The following is a 20,368-nucleotide window of genomic DNA, read 5'->3' as shown; positions in this document are numbered from 1 at the left end:
TGTGCTGGACATACTCCTAAAAGCTCAAAGCTGGTTTTTCACTTTCTCCAAGGCCACACTCCTTTAAGCCACAGGCTTTTGCTTTTAAGCCACTATTTCTATCCCTCTGGTCATAGGACCATCAAAAAAAAAAAAAAAAAAAAACCCTCTAGAACTTGCCCAAACCCACAATCCATGTTCCTGAACGATGCACAAAATATCCATGTACATGCAAGTTTGAATACCACCTCTCAGGGTCCCCTGATGAGCAAATGACTAGAAAAGGATATGAGAGAGAGAGACAGTCTCATCCCTTTGAGCCAGAAGTATACACTCCTCATCCACAGGGTGACTGCAGGTAAGATTTTCCCTGTGAAATTTCTAGAAGCACCCATCGCTGGACAAAAGAAAACTGGCAATAAACTCCAAAGGAGGGTTGTTTACATACATTTCAGAGAATGTCATCACCAGTAACATCTGATATTTTCAGTGGAACCAAATGAATGCTAAGCAAGTCATAATTAACTATTTCCATATTCTAATTAGCATCTTCACACTTCAAATCACACCCACATCTTGAGCCTCAGATGACTGGGTTCACGTGTCTGTGCCTTTACTTTCTGGCTGCATTTAAAATGGTACCAAGATGTTTCTCCAGAGTCTCCTACGGCCCCTCTCTTGGTGATCAGTAATTAGTGTCTGCCACAGGTCAGGCCACGGGAAGACTGTAAGCCGTACATATGAAATAGGAGGTTGGGCTGCCTCATTTCTTTAAATGGAAAAACCAGAGCAATTAGGCACAGTCATATCCTAGTAAGGAAAAAAATAAACATCAAAAGAGGTGATCTCTTCAAGATTCTGCTGTGTGCTGAAGAGCTTTGCAGCAGGCCTAATTTCAGAAGCTATTACAATTTAAAGGGAAAACTCTTGGATCCCTGGGTGGCTCAGTGGTTGAGCGTCTCTACCTTTGGCTCAGGGCGTGACACCAGGGTCCTGGGATCAAGTCCCACATCAGGCTCCCTGCAAGGAGCCTGCTCCTCCCTCTGCCTGTGTCTCTTATGAATAAATAAATAAAATCTTTTAAAAATAAATAAAGGGAAAACTCTTATGCCATCTGAGAAAGAAAAATACACGAGGCACTGAGTTTTAGATTCCCATCCCCATAACAGTACTGGCATGGCAGGTCCCCGGTTCACCAAATCTAAGATACCAGTGCCTCTACACCTGACAGATCCGGTTACACACCACTAAGACAGGAGGAGATCTCTCAGTTAACTCTGGCTCACCAAAAGCTGTAAAATGCCCTCCAATACCCAAGTCCTTAAAATTTTGGGGGAAAAATGGCATGTTTGAAGGATGAAATATGATATTATTAACACCATTGAGAGAAAGTAACCAAACAGCTCCTCTGAGTGTAGACCCAAAGCGTGAAGCCCACTTGTGCTGTAAATACTGCCGATGATGTGCGACTGAGATTATAACGTGAAACATAAACCAGCTGACATGGTATATCATCATGCTTTAACTAGTACTTTCCTACATTATGTCCAAAAACTACATACTGTTTATGCTGCCATTTTGTGTGTGTGTGTGTGTGATAATCTAAGACATCTGGATGGAAATTTGGGAAATGGAACGATGAGCTACTCTTTTAAGCTACCAGAACAGAGGCATCGATCTTCCCTACAGGACCAATCCCAGCCGCTCTATGCCATACAAATGCCAAATTCCCACACCATCAGAGCTCAGGGTAAGCTAGCAAACTTCACAGGTTCGAGAAAGCACCCACTTTTGCCTCCTGCTAGAAGACAGAGTCCATCCAATATTGCACTTCTTAAAAGCATGTTTAAACTAAAAATGGGAAATCGCTAGTATTAAAGTCATGAGCAACTAGTAAACAAGATAAAAGATGTAGCCTCAGCAAAGTTACCAGAATACGACACAAGTCTCACGGCAAACGGTTCTGACAGTTTCCTCCTCTCAAGCCTTAGGAGGATAGCAGTTTTTTGACATGAGAGGCCAGTGACATTCTCAGGGAGGTTCCTAAGAGCTGCTATGTCCCAAATCAAGATAATTTCCATTTCTCAACAACATTTGAGGGCAGGCCGCCCATTCAGTCTTGGGTTCAGCAACTACATACATAGACTCACTACTGAATTCTTTGTTTAGATAGCGTCTTGCAACAGTCCTATTGTTTCCGGTCGGAGTCGGGCCATGGCATGAAGGAGCTAAACTTGCAGAGCCTACCCACGCAAACTGACGACGACGATGATGACGGCCTTTCGGGGGTTCTCAAATCAGGCATGACCACCTGGTCAGAGCCCTTAAACGTCAGCACTGCTATTCAGAGTACAGACTCTCTGTCGTGTTTAACAAAATGAAGAAAGAAGTCAACCACAAAACATACACCAAGTATGTCTTCCATAATAGAAGCCTGCCCAAGAACTTCAAACCAAATCCTTAAAAACAAAAACAAAAACAAAAACAAAAAACCATAGCACTTCCTCTTAAACTAGATTTCTCTAAAGCTGAATGGCATCATTCAGAAGCAGACAAATAGGCCCAAGAGACAATGGCAATTTTTTTTCATTTAATGTTAGGTTATAATAATGTCTTATATACTTCGAACCCTCTATGATGAAAGGACTTTAGAGAAAGTGCCTCAGGAGGTGGTATCCCTAAAGACCCAGCCTCAGTCTGGCACTGCTGCAAATCTTACCTTCTTCGTGTTTGGCTTGATACAGCGAACAAAGAAAGGATTAGAGGAGCTTAGCGTGGCCATTAAGGAATGCAGTGAGTCCTGTTAGAAAGGAAAAAGTATATGTTGATTTAGTCTCTTACCATGTGTCCTTCTTTAAATTTCTCAGCATTCTAGGCACTGATCAGAAACAGGAATAAAGACCAATATAGGGATCCCTGGGTGGCGCAGCGGTTTGGCGCCTGCCTTTGGCCCAGGGCGCGATCCTGGAGACCGGGGATCGAATCCCATATCAGGCTCCCGGTGCATGGAGCCTGCTTCTCCCTCTGCCTATGTCTGCCTCTCTCTCTCTCTGTGACTATCATAAATAAATTAAAAAAAAAAAAAAAAAAAAAAAAAGACCAATATAAATCTACAGGAGTAGTAAGACTTTTTAATCTTTACTATCATCGTTCTAATATAAAATAAAGCCAAGACATAACAATTTGTAGTCACTGAAATCATTTCACAGAATGGGAAGCTCATTTGTCACTTCCTTGAAATAGGGTCATTAAAAAAAAACATGTGTTAACCAGCAAAAGAACAAACCAAGGTTATTTTGATGTTACATACACAAAACCTGCACTCTCCCCCTTGCGAGTTTTTTCTAATTCATTATTTCCGTCATTTTGATGGAACGTATTGCCCAGTCTCTCACCCTCACCTCACCAGGCAGATCAATCTTCTATAATACTGTTGTTGTTTTTTTTTTTAATTTTTTAAGATTTGCTGTCGTGGTGGTTGTGAAGAATTTGTAACATCTCCCCAGGCAGACGGAGCGTATGAGGAGCACTCATCACCAGCTTGGGCTCATCCCTAATCTCATTTTATCCCATCCCCGTCTGTGTACATACTACACCCATCCCTCGTAGGAAAGCAAATCCCAGACAGCATATTAGTTCCTCCCTCAAGATTTCAGTCTGTTATTAAAGGCTCTATACTTTCAGACGTGTGGACCACCACCACAGCATCACCCCAAAAAGCTTAAACAGGAATTCCTTAATCCCAATATTAAAAGAAGCAACCGTCTCAGATTTCGAATTAAATAAAGTGTCTCAAATTTCATCATTTTTCAAGTGGTGTGCTCTTTGGGGCACCTGGGTGGCTCAGTGGGCTAAGGGTCCAACTCTCAGTTTGGGATCAGGTCATGATCACAGGGTCCGCGCTCAGCAGGACCCCCTCCCTCCCCTCTGCCCCATCCTGTGAGCACAATCTCTCTCTCTCTCTAATACATAAATCTCTTTATTAAAAAAATGGTCTGTTCTTGGAAATCGGAATGTAAATAAAGTTCTCGTGTTGCAGCTGATGTGTCTGTAAGTCTCCTGTAAACCACCATAGGACCAGGTTGCCTACAGCACAGCACTGATGAGTTCCTTCTGTGCGTTGGAAGCCTGGGGACTTCTCAGCGATGACAGAATGGCCTGGTCTGCAAGGCCCTTCACGTATCGTGGTACCAGCCTAACTCCATACGAGGCCTCCCGTCAGCGGGCCCCCTGGCCACAGCTGTCCAGGCACAGGGCCCAACATTCCTGTCTCAGGACTCCTTCTCCTGCCTGGTCTCTCGACCTGGAAGGCCTGCCCACTCTCTGCCATTCCCTTGATTCTTAGTGCAATTTAATCCTCAAGCATCCACAAAATCTTCCGGGGCAATTCCAGGTACCGCCGTCCTAGAAAAAGGTAATGTAACAACTGGAAGACTCCGTGTCTAGGCTTTAGAGTCAGACAGGCTCAGTTCAAGTCCTAGCTTCAGTCCTCAGAGGGATTGAAGGAGTGAGTCTTCATCTCTCTAAACTTTAGTTTCCTCGCCTGTATAATGGGCATAATAAGCACTTCTAAGATTCCGGGAGAAAGGAACAAAACAGCGTACGTGAAGCGATTAGCCCAATGCCTGGCACAGAATAAGTACACAGTAAGTGGCAGCGATTTTTATTACAGCCTCTCTGGGTCAAACCTGTCCTTCCCGTCGCACAATCCAGCACTGTCAGCAGTGCTGGTGCGAACCCAGTGCATCTCCAGCTACGCTGTACAACCGACGGCCCTCACCACCCTGCCAGATGCATCCTGCTCTGAATAACTAAATCAGAGACCCCTTGGAGGCAGATTAATAAATGTCTATGAGTGACATGCTTCTAGTTCTCTTCCTATTAGCAGTTGTTACTTTGGGGTAAAACAATTAGGTTCAGAAAATGGTCTTTGTGTGCTCCACCTCTATTCTAAAACGATTACATATTTAAAATGCAAATAAAAAGGGTCCTGATTTACCCTGAATTCTAGGTATCTGGACAAGGTAAGTGACTCTGTTCTTATTTAAATAGGCACTTATTCAGTCATTATTCCCAGTTATGATACTGTAAACATACCTGGGAAAGACACAAAAATCCAAACATGAGAAGAGATATACTTCTATTCATACAGGCCTCTCCATACACATCAAAGTGATCCCAAATGGCCCACAAGTCCTTCGACTTAGATAAGTAGCTATTTATTTTTAACAAGACCAAAAAAAAAAAAAAAAATTCTACACATTTTCATCTGACCCAGAAAAAGTGTATTTTAAAAGCACTGCCTGGTAACATAAAAGAGAAAAAAATAAACACCTTCATGGACCTCACATACCCCCAGTTCCTGTTTTCAATTCCTAAAGTCACAGCAACCGTGGATTCATGAGAGCCAGCCAGACTAACCTTGAACTGTGAGCTGACTGTGGGCCGTCGATGTTTGCTGCCACATTTCAAGGTATCCTGGTTATTGCGGCTTGAAACGTGTTCAAACAGGTCATAGATGAAGTCGAATCTGTGTGAGCAGAGAGCAGGAGGGCCGTGAGGGGCGCACACCCAATTACCAGGCGCCGGATTACTGTAATTAGAAAGCATTTTCCACTGAAGGTAACACCCTGAGTCCAGGAGGAGCAAAGACGCCTTCCGAAGATTTCAGAACCACCATGGCCAAGGAGCTTTAGGCACTGAAAAGCAAGCTGTGGTCACCTTCTGAGCACTAGAGTCTCGCAGAAGGGAAGTGGCTTGGGGTGAGTGTACCCTGGGGTGACGTGCCCCTTGGGAGCACAGTGTTTGCAGAGTGCACCTACGCTCCTGCAGCCTTGATGTTTGCCTGAAGGACGGAGGTATTCTGCACACCTCACAGTGTCTCAAAGATCCAACCAGTTAACAGGGAAAGGGGCTCCTCTGCAGTAGAGCACACTAGGCTTCATCTTGCCTCCATCCCTTCTGAGCTACGTGACTTGGGTAGATGCTGGACTTAGCCTCATTTCTCAAATTTTAGAATTTATGTTATTACTAAAAAGTTCTATAAAATTGTGATTACAGGGCAGCCCCAGTGGCCCAGTGGTTTAGGGCCACCTTCAGCCCAGGGTGTGATCCTGGAGACCCGGGATCAAGTCCCACATCAGGCTCCCTGCATGGAGCCTGCTTCTCCCTTTGTCTGTCTCTGCCTCTCTCTGTGTGTGTCTGTCATGAATGAATAAATGAAATCTTAAAAAAAAAACTGCGATTACGGGGGCACCTGGGAGGCTCAGTCAGTTAAGCGTCTGCCTTGGGCTCAGGTCATGACCCTGGGGTCCTAGGGTGGAGCCCCACATCAGGCTCCCTGCTCAGGGGGAGCCTGCTTCTCCCTCTCCTGCTCTTCCTGCTTGTGCCTTCTGTCAAATACATAAAATCTTTTTTAAAAATTGCCACTACTAATAAAAAGTAAAAAGCTTCTCAATAACTTCCTGTGTTTCTTGCATGGAAGATGCTACAGGCATGGGCTGGGAAGTAGGGGGCAGCTGGCTCCTCCGCCCCCAGAGCAGGTGAGGCAGGGAGGGGACAAGTTCTGGGCATTGGCCCCTCCAGAGGCTGCACCATCAAGGTGCCCCACTACCGCTCGCTGTCCCCATCCCTCCTCCATTTCCCTTGTACGTTGCTGTTTCGGGCTCACCCTCTGAAGTTCTCTAACTGTGCTTTGAGCGCTTTGGAGAAAAACTCTGGTTCCATCAACATGTCACAGATGTCAAAGGTGAAAGAGCAGAGCAAGCGACAGCCCAGGCCCCTCACATTTTTGCAGACAGAAACCCAGACCGAAACAGAAACTTCTCCACTCCAGTCACAAAATCACCCCATGTTATGACAGAGGTTACCACCTTGCTGACCTCCATACCTGTCCTCTCTTCACTGCAAGAGGCGTCCATGTAACATAAAGGTCATTTGCAAATGTTACCCTTTAAAATCTAACCACCAAGGACTTGCTGATAGAGAGCATGCTATGGTATTTTTAAAGCATCACCATTATCATTTTCTGAACTTTTTTTTTTTTAAAGTAAGCTCTACCCTCAACATAGGACTTGAACTCAGGACCCCGAGATCAGGAGTCACATGCTCTACTGAGTCAGCCTGTTGCCCCTGAATGTCCCTATTTTTAAGATCTGAAAACTCATCTAAAGATAAAAACAGCTGACAGTGCTGTAAATAGGGAATCTCCACACAGGAAAAGTCAAAACAAATCTAAATATCTTCCAGTTCTAAGGTCCTAAGCTGATGTGTAGGTGGGCTTCCTTCACCCTGATTCAGAGCTGTGTGACCAGGTGGTCACCAGACACTTACATTCCTAAAAATCTTAGGGTTTTTCATCATTGTGCTACTTTCCTTCCCTGGATAATAAACATTTGTTTCTGTTACAGATTCACAGTGGTTCTGAAACAAGTATGGATAGAAAGCTCTACCCCAAGGGCTATTCCCTCCCTTTCTCTCACACTCAGTCTCCCACCTTATAATAGGGCTGTCCCGCAAACAGCGGCACCGACCAACTACCAAGCTAACCGTGTGAATTTATGATTCACGAATGGATGAACTAACATGTAAGGTTGTAATCTTAGCTGAACTGACACCTGTTCATTTTTTCTGACATACTTTAGAGACATACGCATCCTACACACACAAGGCTGAAACCAGTCTAACACAGAGCTCTAAGCTTGTTGTGAAGAAAGGAGGTCATCCTGGTTAAGATCTTGGGTTCTGGAGCCAGGCAGAGTGAATCCAAACTAGCTGTGAGTCCTTGGCCAAGGCTTGTCACTGCCCCAAAAATTAATCTCTCCATCTGCGCATCAGGCTAAGTTGTACGTGACGCACGGATACGCTGTTCTTATGGCACCACATTAAATGGTAGTCACTGCTACTCTTATTACTTTCCATAGTTTGGTCATTTTATTAATGAAATATTGCCCATGAAAAGTATTATTTTCTTCTATGTTTGTAAATTAAAAGCATTTGCACAAATGACACTTTGCTTGCTGATGACATCTTGGAGAGGAGATTGACATACCGGCTTTCTCTTAACAAGTTGAGAAGATCATCTCTGAAGGTATCTCTGTTCTTCTCCAAGATGCCCCGGACATCATATTGCACCTGGTTTTTAAAAAACAAAAACAAAGACAAATGATAAATGGTACAATTGATCAAAAGAATAGGTTCTAGTCATAAGCATCTCCTTTAAAAGCCAGACCCGTGAAAAGGTGTCATTTTGATACATTTATGGATGGTTTCTGAAATTACTATTTTTCTAAATACCACATGGGAAATAGCAGTAGGAATTTTTTTCTAAAGATTTTATTTATTTATTCATGAGAGACACAGAGAGAGAGGCACAGACATAGGCAGAGGGAGAAGCAGGCTCCCTGCAGGGAGTCCGATGTGGGACTCGATCCCAGGACCCCGGGGTCATCCCCTGAGCCGAAGGCAGACGCTCCACCACTGAGCTCCCCGGGCACCCAGGAAGGATCTTAATTAGGAAGTTACCTCTCCAGCATAGTGTTTCACTCCAAAATTGTTGACCGCAACTCTGGGCTTCACGTAAAAGTGGTTATTCTAATAAAGAAACAAATACAAACGCCTAATTTCACTTAATGATTTGCACGGACTTGCCAAGAAAATTCACCACAACACATAGTGAAAACAATCTCAAAACCCGCCACACATCAGAGGTTTAGGGCAGATACGCTCGATCAAAACCAAGTAGGTCTTGTCTTGTCACCTCAGTAGTGAGCTGAACTCTGTACTCATAAACTAAACTTGGGCACCTTCTGACGAGCAACCCCAAGTCTATGCCTTTCACTAATTTCAATTTCGTTCTAGCAACTGGAAGAGAGCACTCTGGTTTGAGAAAAAAGTTACACATGGGAGGCACAGTGGAGCCATCAGCACTGAAAGATCTTAGGTGTATTTGATGCCACAGATGTGCTACTCAGACACCATTAAGAATTGGCCTGTTTGGACGTACAGCGTGTTGACTATGCAACTTCTCCAATAATGTGCTGTCTGTGGCTTGGGGGAAATGGCTTTCTTCATTGATAAGGGCGAGGAGACCAAGTTTCTAAAAGACAGAAAAGAGGTTAAATGAATTAAAAGTTGACCGTATGCCTCAAAATAGTTCAGAGCTCCTCCCTCCCTCCCCCCCCTCAAGTAAGCATCAAAGGGAAAGACATAGCAATTTCTTGGTTTAAATTCAGAATGACACCATAAACACATCCAATGCATTTAAACTCCATATAAACATGGAAACACGGAACCCACCACAATTTTGTGGACAAAACCACAAGCAGCCAGTGTACCAGTGATGCTGGCAAAGCTCTGAGGGCTGACTAAAGTCTAAGCCGGTTTACACACTTGATTCTAAAATATGGAGTCCGATGAAACAATAAGTCTGAAGCAGCCAAGTATCTAAATTCAACTTTGCACATTTGCATGTATGTTTGCAAATGGCCCATTGTGTTCCCCGCATTCACATCTTTGATGTGCATGTTTGCACAAGCTAGTTTGTTCCCATAAATATGAATCAGCCCAGTGGGACAGCCTCGGGACAGGGCCACGATACATCAGCAAGGTTACCTTCTCAATCAGGTCCAAGCATTCACCATTGTCTATCCAGTCAATGTCTTCCCACACCAATCCCTCCCTGTAGCAAGATTTAAAAGCGCTGAGTTATAATAAAATAGAGCTTTAAAACTATCTAATTTAGTGGCTGATTAAAAAAAAAAATTTAGAGGCGAAACTCTATGAGCACTTACCTGCTATATTCTAGTTGCTCCAGAGAAAAAATATGTTTGTTGAAATATTCCTGAAGTTTCTCATTTGCATAGTTTATATTGAACTGCTCGAAGTGATTAACCTAAAGGGGGGAGGGGGGAACCATTCAACAAGTATCTTTAGTGCTCTTCCTACTACATATGAAGATGAAGAAAAGGAAAAGAAAAAAATCTGTGGAGAAAAATACCAACATTTATTTGAACAGATTTCAGCTGAGCCAGTTAAGTGGATAGAAAAGAACTCATGCACCCCACTACTCAGAAGCATACCTCGAAGTTCTCAAATCCAAAGATGTCAAGAATGCCAATAGATTTAAAGTCATCTTTGCCTTTGATCCTGCTGTTGATCTTCTTAATCACCCACTCGAAGCAGCGTGCATAAAGTGCCATGGCCAGGGAGTCTCTGCTGTCCTCTGCCTGGGGGAGAGGAGACGCCACCACTGTGTCCCGCTGACCACAGACCCAGGCAGCCACGTCCATCCCTGCCCCCCACCCCCACGTACTCAACAGGAGTAACACCTGTGCACCCAATATCAAGCTAATCAGGACCATCTAGGAAAACCCAGATGTCCCAGGAACGGGTATCCTGGAGCTCGCTCACTCACTTCACGGTGGGATGCGCTGAAGGCTCCCTTAACTATCAGGCTCTCAAACTCAAGTGTTTATGTTGAGTTACAGGAAAGGATCTGAACCAACACATACAACTTCGATTTTTATCGGGCTTAAGACCATAATTAAGGCCTGAGTTCTCCCATGATCATCTTCTCTTAATCTACTTTGTACACAGAAAAGTTCTCTCTGTGGCATGGTCAGCATTTTTACTTATCCAATCGAGAAACGGATATTGGGTGGATATTGGCCAGCACATAGGATTAGCTCAAGGCAGTTGCAGGAGCAAAACTAAGTCCAGATACATAGTAATAACAATAAATTATTAAATCTCATGTTTCTTTAGTACTTAGGTCACCGGCATGTATTTATCATCCTCACAAGTATCCTATGAATTAGGTAGGATAATCATCCCTGTCTTACAGAGGAGGAAACACACACAATGAATGCATCCTCCAAGAACAGAAAGTAGTATGTCAGGACCCCAAACTCAGGAAATCTCCATCAGACCCGTCCTCTTGTTGTTGTTGTTTTTTTAAATATTTATTTATTCCTGAGACACACACACACACACAGAGGCACAGACACAGGCACAGGAAGAAGCAGGCTCCCTGCGGGGACTGGATGTGGGACTCAATCCCAGACCCCAGGGTCACGCCCTGAGCCCAAGGCAGATGTTTAACCAACTGAGACACCTGACTGAGCCCTCCAGGCACCTCCCCAGGAGTGTCTTTTAAAACAAACTTTGATGGCAAAGTGCACGTACCTGCTGAACAGTGAGAGGAGTGAGGATCTCTTCCCCCCTGAGGAACATGGATCTCTGCGTTAGAGCGTCAGTGAGCTGTGCTGAGTCCAGCCCAAGTAGCTCTGCAGACCTGCCCAAGGCTGGAAATGAAGAACAAGGCAATAGTAGATACACTGACCCAAGAAGGGAGGGGCCAGGGGACCCAGAGCTACTCCACACTGTGCCTTGTTAAAGCAGAAAACATTCCTAAACTTACCCTCAGGTAAAATTAGCAGAGACCCTGATGCTTGGACCACGTGTGGTCCTGAGACTCTGAGGCAGAGTGTCCCTGAGACCCCGCCACAGCTCTGCAAGGTCATAACTATTTCCAATGACATTAAGATGCTATTTGCTGTTTTACTCTCATCCCCTCATCATGATACAGACGAGTTTATCCTGTGGTTACGTGATATGAGGCATCTCAACAAACCAAATGCAGAAGCCCATAAGAGAATCCAGCTGTCCTCCCTGACATCAGGTATTTTTAAAGTTGGCAAAAATTTAAGACAATTGTCAATCTTCTGGCAAATTTTCTTTTATTTGGGCAGTCTTTTAAATAAAAATATGATATTTATGTAAACATGCAATGGGTTTTTTATAATCATTTCAAAATTAGTAAATTTTTTTAAAGATTTTAAAGATTTTATTTAGGTGATAGCACAAAGCAGGAGGAGGAGCAGGCAGAGGGAGAGGGAGAAGCAGACACCCTGCTGAGGAGGGAGCCTGACCCAGGGCTCCATCCCAGGACTCTGGGATCATGCCCTGAGCCAAAGGTAGTCGCTTAACTCACAGAGCCACCGAGCACCCCAAAATCAGTTTTCATTCCTAAGGCAGTAACATGAACAGACCTGACTCCCGTAAACAAAAGCTCTTTGGAGTTCTCTACGGTCTTAAGATGATTAAGAGGCACTGGGACCAATGTGAGAACCACTGACCTACAGCACTGGCTTTCACACCTACAGCCATTTCAAACTTTAACATATCCAAACCCTAGGCTCCATGCCCTCACATGTTGCTTCCATCAGGAAAGTTTCAAAAGTAAATACATAAATCGTTCCAGAAAAATGACAACTGACATAGCGATGTGCATTATTAATTCATTTAATCTTGACAACACATCACTGAGGGACTTTACAGTTATGAAATCACTCATGTAGGGCATCATCAGTACCTCAAGGAAACGGCCTGTGGCAGAGCTGGACTATGGACCAACCATTTGTGCTTGGGAACCAGTGGGCATCCCCAGCACACCAGGTCACCACTCAAGAACTATGGAAAAGGACACCAAAGCCACCACGACTCCCTGCTGCAACATTTCCCTACATCTAATCCTTGTAGCTCATATTTCTTTATTGGGTCTATTCTCCTCTTTCCTGGTTGATGAGAACACAGCCACCATCCCAATCAGCAATCACTCCTCATATGCTCGGATCCTTTCTTATCTGACAGTTCCCATCAAATACAAAGCTCCATACTTCTCTATACAGGACTCAGAAAGCTCTTTCTGTAGGAGGCCAGAGAGTAAACATTTTAGGTCTAAGTTCCTTACAAGGACAAAGCCACAGGAGGGAAGAAGGGGACAGCCATCTTACCTGTTTTGAAGGACACTTGGGCCCCACCAGCAGTGATAAATTCTATGTTCCCAAGATGTAAGACACCAGCAAGCAACCTCAAGACCTCCCGGACTTCTTCCTTGCTGAACTCCATGACCTCCATTGCCGTCTGAAAGAAAACAAGAAAACAAGTTATGTTTAATGTTTTGTTGTTTTCCTTCCATATTAGAGAAAATGAAAAACCCATTACTCAATAAAATTGTCAGGTATTATTCTAAAGGCCAGAAAACAAAAAACAGATTCACAACCTCTTGCTTTTAAATGATAAAGACTCGGCACAGGCACACATAAGAGAAGGTGATATTCAGAAAGAACTGTCGAATGTGGAGAGACCACCCAGTTGATGAAATAAAATAAGATATCTGCCTTATTACATATCAGCCTCCCAGTTATGCCCCCAGAGAACGGGGTCAGAGAGTCACAGTAAGGATGGTGGTAAAGAAATGCCCTTTCTGTAGATACTGAAGCATAACGGAAACCTTTATTTTCTTGCACATAAGCTGGTGAAGAAGGGGAAGGCCTCATGGGACTGCTCCAGTGCACATTTCAGGGCCCTTCCTTAAGGGCTAAATGCAGTGGGGACCCAAGTGGGAGGAATAGGATTCTCCATGAGGAACTCTGTAGATGGGAGCTATTCCTTTTATAATAGATACTGATAAAATCTATGAATTGATTTAGATCAGTCTTCCCTAAACATGCATCACATCTCTACTTTTAATTTCTTCAAAGAATTTTTAAAGATCTTGTTTTGTCCTCTCCATAGTAAATGGAAGTTACCAAAGTGCTGTTTAGGGCAAAATAAAAGTAAACAAGTACCTATATGAGAGCAGGTTTGTTCCCAAATACAAGTCTCTAAACAACTGAAGCCAGGGATCTTCTGAATCACATCTAAGATCATTTTCCATGGTGACTGATTGATTTCAGAGATTGGGGGGTGAGGTCAGGAGGGGAGGGAAAGAGAATTGTAAGCAGACTCCATGCCTAGCATGGAGCCCGACAGGAGACTGGATCCCAGGACCCTGAGAGATCATGACCAGAGCCGAGATCAAGACTTGGATGCTTACACTTCAACCAACTTGAGCCACCCAGGTGCCACCCTATTGTGATTTAGAAACCACATTCTTGTCAAGGAAAAAAGCCCCCTTCTCCCCCAACTAAGGACAGAATTGTTGGCAACACTGATTAAAATGACCCACCAAGAGCACGTGGACCACAATGTAATAATTGTGACAATGACAATCACGTTAGGAGACTAGGAAGGAAACCATGTGCCACTCTGAAGCCGTAGAAATTGTAAAAGGAAACAACTGGAGATTTAAAACATGAAAAGTTTAACTTCTTTACAAGGAAAAAACAAAGTTGAAACAAAGGGCAAAAACAATAGGCAGGAAAACAATTTAAAAATTAGAAGCAAGGAGCAATTGCTTAGCCATAATAAAAGATAGATGAACATCAAAAATAAAATAGGCATTTCTTATAGTAGCAAATGCAAATCCTTCCTAAAAATCAAACGTGTACAAATCAAAGAAAATATGAGATTGTTTCTACCAAATTAGAAAAAAAAAAAAAAAAAAAAACCTCATGAATGATAAACCTGAAGTTGGTAAAACTGGGACATTTATGCACTGGTCATAGGTGTCATGAATTAATATAATCTTTCTGGAAAACAAGATGACATGACAGTATTGTGCTGGCCACATATGTACATAAATGTATAATGTTCAGAAACGTTAAATAACTTTCACGGGGTTGTACAGCTAAGACTCAAAATCAGGCTCAATGAACCTAAACTCCACCAACTTCTTATCCAGCCAACGCTATTAGTCTCTAAAGACATAAAAAGAAAAAAGCAATCTCCTATATAATCTTCCATAATTTCAATGCTGGAAATTCATTCTAAGGAAAATCTCAACAGGAAATAAAGTTCTATAATACACTCACTGCAGTGTTATATCAACATGTTCAGAGAGAAAAAATTCTACCTATCATCAGACAAGTCGAATATAGCAATAGTTTAGAACAGTTCTATAGTTTGGAATAGTATATACTTTTTAAAGGAAATTATGATCATACAGAAACATGACTTATGAGATAGCTTTATATAAAAGTTTAAAATTATATTTTTGTGGAGTGCCTGGCTGGTTTGGTTGCTAATGCAAGGAAGCAATCTCCAGGTCATGGGTTCAAACTCCATGCTGGATGTAGAGATTGCTATAAAAGAAAAAAGTCAGTAAATTTTTAAAAAATTTTTGTAACTTTTTTTTTTTTTTACAGTAACCCCTATACCCAATGTGGGACTCGAACTCACAACCTGGAGATTAACAGTCGGATGCTCTACCAAACGAGCCAGCCAGGAACTGCATTAAGAAAACCAGGCTGGGAAATAAACAGTACTGGAAATTCCAGTACTGGAAATAGCTGCGATGTTAGTTTTAGTAAGCTCACAAACATTATGTTCCATCAAGTCTTTTAACATTTCGACAATATTTTTACGATACTAATGGGTGAGTGGATAAACAAACTGCTGCCTATTCAATGGAATACCACTCATTAGAAAAAGGAATGAACTGAGTCATGTATGATGTAGATGAGTAAGGGAGCTAGACGTGAGAATACACTCTGTATAATTTCACTTACAAGAACTTCTAGAAAAGACAAATCTACTGATTTGTGCCTGAAAACAGATCAGTGGTTTCCTAGGAGAAGGATGGCTTGGAAGGGCCAAAGGAAGTTTTTGAATTTTATTTATTTTGATTGTGCTTACTGGTACATGGGTGAATAAATTCAAAATCCATTCAAATGCATACTTCAAATGATAGCATTTTATTATATATACATTACATTTCAATAAATCTGAATACAAATAATAAAAACACCATGAATTATTTAATCAGGGGTGAGAAGACTCATTTTACAGGTGCAAAGAGAAACGGACACAAGAATAAGAACTACAGTCTAGTGCTTATTAAAAAAAAATATATGGAAAAACTGCTGAAATTCACTTATTCCAAAAGTTAAAAGTAAAGGAAGATGGTTAGGAAGTAGAGAATAACTTCTTATTCTCAAGACTTAAAACAGTGGTAAGGACCAAATGAAACAGTGAAATAACTGTAAAGAACCAACACTGTGCAAAAGTTAGTATTTTCCCTCTTCCTCCTATAAGCCTAATATTCAACATTAACTTATAAACATTCTTAGCTCATCATAGGATGAGCATAGAAATGAAAGTCTTCACTGTTTGTCAACCACCTGGACTTTATAGAACACTAAAAGGAAGTAAGATAAAAAAATAAGTTTGCAGTAGAAGATGTCAAGCCATCAAATGAAAAATATCAAGAGATGCCTGATGAAAATATTCTTGGTTAAGTTCTTAAAATACATTCCGAAGTTACATACGGAGATATGAAAGCAAACGAAATGTGCTTACTGTGTTAATAAATACGACTACTTTCAATTCAGCTCTAAGTGAATTAGGAGTGTGCTGATAAGTAGCAATCGCATTCATCAGACCACGGGGTCATTTAACGGCCGCCCCGGTTACCAGCAGCCTGGGCACGCACGCCGGAACTGCCAACAAGAGCCTCTACTTTTGTGTCCTTCTGTCCTGCTTACAATCTCTCCAGTTGCAATCTCCGTCCCTTGGGCAAGAGTAACCACTTTAAAGCTTATTATCATGGTCTTATTTTCTCAACAATACGGCTCCAAGACTTAAAAAGCATGCTGGAAGTTCTCAGTATAGTTCAGAAGCACTAAACAGAAATTCAGTTATAATAAAACTGGAACAAAATAAAATATATTCAATACACTCATTAGGCAACATAAAAAATGATAGGTGTCTGGGAACGTGGGAAGTGGGTGGGGAGAAGGGGAGGGGTGACAATATGTGATCTGGTCTCAGCCATGAAGAATCAAAGGAAGCCAGGCTCATCATACTAGAAATGAATAGAAAAGTGGGATAAATTTCAGGAGCTTTACTGCCAAAAGGTACATCTAGGGTCTCGGGCAGTTGGCTGTATGGTGTGGAGGTGCCATTCAAGGCAAAGGAACCACAGATGAATCTTGAACAAATGGTGCCACTGAAACGGGGGGAAAGAGGCTATTCTGGGCATAGCAAACTGCAAGTAAACAAACCAATAATAATTTATCATGTAATGTTATATTAGGCAACAGCATGTTGTTTTATAAGATTTGCTTATGCTCCCAAGTTCTCCACCACTGAAAAAGATTGATGTTTCCATCTTGGCAAAATTGAGGTATAAAATTGAGGTCCATTTAAATCTTAATAAAATCTGACTCATGTGGAATGAATTTCTGCATTCATATACATGGGCTGACACCATTAAAAACCCATCGATATACCTGGGAAAGCCAATACCGTCCGGAAACCCCAGTCCTGGTCCACAGCCATGCATGCTATAAACATTCAACATTTGTGGAGTAAGAGAACTGAAAAGATTATCACCCAAAGACACCTGTTACTTCACACACATATTATCAGCCACCATTCTAGTGGGTCAAATACAGGCTATAAAATAAATTAGTTGCTCCTATTGACTTGAAATAACTGCATAAAAACATGGCTATGAAACTCAGCATACATTCACCAGGAAGAACCAGGTTCCCTAAAGCCACCCAGGCTACTTTACAGGCATTTATTTATATTCCTGCCAAGTGGTGGCAATGATGAACTCTAAAAACACATAAAGCAGATTCTCAATTAAATAAGTAAAAATTTTAAAAGAAGTGTACAAGAGGGGTACCTGGGGGGCTCCATCGGTTAAGCATCTGCCTTTGGCTCAGGTCATGATCCTTGGGGGCCTGGAATCGAGCCCCTGCTCAGCAGGGAGTCTGCTTTTCCTTCTGCCCCCTACTTGTGCTCTCTCTGCCTCTCTCTCTCTCTCTCTCTCTCTCAAATAAATAAAATCTTAAAAAAAAAAAAAAGAATTTCTCTCTATGAACATGTCAACATATTCTGCAAACAAATGTCCTTCAGTCTTAATGGAATATAGCTCCTTTCCTCTGATCTCCAAACCACTGGGAAAATAAGCTTTACACAATTGAAATACGAAGATGCAGATTTAAGTGGTATTTGCTTTTGGAAGAAAATACTGAGAGGGGTGCCTAGGTGGCTTAGTTGGTTGAGCATCTGCCTTGGACTCAGGTCATGATCCCAGAGTCCTGCTCCATGGAGAGCCTGCTTCTCTCACTGCCTTTCTCTCTCTTTCTCTCATGAATAAATAAAATCTTTTTTTAAAGAACCAAAATACTGAGAGACAAAGTACATTAAAAACAACAGTACAATACAGTCCAATCATGTTTCCTTCTTCAGCATAATACTGGGATGATATGTGGCTTATTTACTACAGTCTCCTTGCTGCCTAGAACAGTGCTGGGCACACAGCAGGTGCTCAAACATGTTGCTATATAAAACCAACCTCAGCCTGAAGACTTCAGGGTTTCTTTTTCGCCATTCCTGTGTCACTCCTGTTATGGAGTACTGCATAAGGCAGAACAATGGGCTGGCTGGTACTGATAGGATATTCAGGATTCTAGAAATTTATTTTACAGAAATTGCGATTTTAGGAATGTAATCAAAGTTATGTAATCCTTAAAGCTGATGTATTAACTGTAAATATATAACACAAAATGATAAAATCCTAGAGTTCTGCCTCGTGAGAGAATATTCTTGCTATTTATCACATATCCTAAATTATACATAAAATGCTTTTTCAAATAAAAAGATTTAGTATTGCAACTTATCTCCCTCAATTATAAAATATGTTTTTCCATGTCATTAAATATACTGGAGTGTACGTTTTGCTTGCTGTAATGGACCTTATTTTGATGGATATTGTCATTATTTTTTAAAGGTTTTATTTATTCATGAGAGAGAGAGACAGGCAGAGGGAGAAGCAGGCTCCATGCAGGGAGCCCGATGTGGGACTCGATCCTGGGTCTCCAGGACCACGCCCTGGGCTGAAGGCAGTGCTAAACCGCTGAGCCACCCGGGCTGCCCTGGATATGACAAATTATTGAAGCCATTCCCCCAATCTGTGATTCTTGCAGGTTAAAGTAAAGGGAGGAAAAAAAAATAATAAAGACAGAAAATCCTACTTTTTAGAGAAAAGAGTATTTTCCTCTTTTCTGAAAAGGTACACATTTCTTTTTTCTTTTCTGACTGCACTTAGACCTTCCAGAAGGTTAAATAATAATTACATGTTCCTGAGTTTAAAAAAATAGCCACTAGTTTTTTGTTGACATTTCTAATAGGTTGACATTAAAAAGTAATCAGAAGGTAAATAGTTAAGAATCTATAAAGGGAATACATGTACGCTTGTTATGTACATCTATATCAATGTCATGCACAATTTTCTTCCTTTCTAGAGGATATCTTTTCATCGTAAGATCAGATTTTAAATGCCAAAACCTACTCTTTCAATAATAAAAGCTAGCAAACGATGAAAGCAGGGCGCACCCCAAAAGTCTACCCGAAGGCTAACAAAAGGAATAAACAATTCTGAATCAGAAAATGAATGAAGTCCCAAGAGGAAAGCGGAGGAAAGCCAAGAGAGTCGCTTCTCCAGCGCTTTCAGGGTAAGCAGAGGACCTGATGCCCAGTGCACCCTAGTGGTCAGTGAGGAAATCAGTAGGAGACCTGCTACTTCTTGGACAGTTAGGAGTCTGTCTCCTGCAACAAGTTCCTTCTATCATGAAGCATTGTTCTCCAGCTTCAAGAAAGAAGAAAATAAAATTCCTCTTTCTTTACCCTTTTCATCAAAAATGAATTTTCATATTTATTCTAACACACAGTAAAGACAATAATGAACGAATTGAGAAGAGAGAAAGTCTGAGTAGTGATAGAAATCCAGGGGGAAATAAAATTGGGAAAGAAAACTTAAAATGCTTAAAAAACATTTCATAAAATCCAATTCTCAGGGCCAATTCCCATGCAGTCCAGGGTGCTCGGCAAAAGGTGCTGTCAGCAGGGGGCTGTTTTGTTGACAGTTTCAAGAAAGGAGATGTGGCAAGAGAAACTGCTCTGCATTATAAATGCAGGATAAACGGGAGACAGAGGGGAAGAGGATATTCTAGCCAATGCTGTTCTTAATTTCATTTTCAATTTAAGACCTAGAAAAAGGATGTATGATATATACTCACTTAAAAAAAAAAAAAAAGACCCTGATATCATTCCAACAAGGCATTTTTTGAACAATCTAGAAGAATGGATGGGGATGTGGAGTATAGAACTGTTGACAACTGTGAAGACAAGAACTCGGCAGACAATCTGGGATGTTGTACCGGAAGCAGGTACAGCCTCCCTGCCTTGTGGATTAAAGCCTGGGATCTGGACTTAGACTGGCTCTGTCTGGTACTGTGTGCGGTCAGACTGGGCACCAGCCTCTCCCAGGTGTAGAGTGTAAGACAGCCACAGTTCCTACCCTCACAGGGTTAAGAGCAACGAGAGATGTGGCTCACTTGAGTCCATAAAACAAGTGCTCGATGTCATGTATGATGATGAAATCAAGCCTAGATCCACCGTATCCAATGCTGGAGCAACGATCCTGGCAAAGGAA

General features: G+C 42.0%; 1 protein-coding gene across 1 annotated transcript in view; it reads right to left on the bottom strand.

The window, feature by feature from the left end:
• The window catches only part of MYO10 (myosin X), a 194,376-nt gene that overhangs the window by 65,779 nt on the left and 108,229 nt on the right, over nucleotides 1-20,368 (bottom strand). Inside the window, exons 10-19 of the mRNA XM_072757215.1 lie at nucleotides 12,774-12,903; nucleotides 11,164-11,282; nucleotides 10,059-10,205; nucleotides 9,771-9,871; nucleotides 9,592-9,658; nucleotides 8,984-9,076; nucleotides 8,503-8,571; nucleotides 8,030-8,112; nucleotides 5,401-5,509; nucleotides 2,699-2,779 (exon numbers count right to left, since the gene is read on the bottom strand). Of these exons, the coding sequence (XP_072613316.1) occupies nucleotides 2,699-2,779; nucleotides 5,401-5,509; nucleotides 8,030-8,112; nucleotides 8,503-8,571; nucleotides 8,984-9,076; nucleotides 9,592-9,658; nucleotides 9,771-9,871; nucleotides 10,059-10,205; nucleotides 11,164-11,282; nucleotides 12,774-12,903 (999 nt within the window). The remainder of the gene's footprint in view (nucleotides 1-2,698; nucleotides 2,780-5,400; nucleotides 5,510-8,029; nucleotides 8,113-8,502; nucleotides 8,572-8,983; nucleotides 9,077-9,591; nucleotides 9,659-9,770; nucleotides 9,872-10,058; nucleotides 10,206-11,163; nucleotides 11,283-12,773; nucleotides 12,904-20,368) is intronic.

Source organism: Vulpes vulpes, chromosome 4 (assembly GCF_048418805.1).
Source record: "Vulpes vulpes isolate BD-2025 chromosome 4, VulVul3, whole genome shotgun sequence".
In the NCBI taxonomy this organism is placed as follows: Eukaryota; Metazoa; Chordata; class Mammalia; order Carnivora; family Canidae; genus Vulpes; species Vulpes vulpes.
This window is presented reverse-complemented; position numbering and strand designations above follow the sequence as displayed.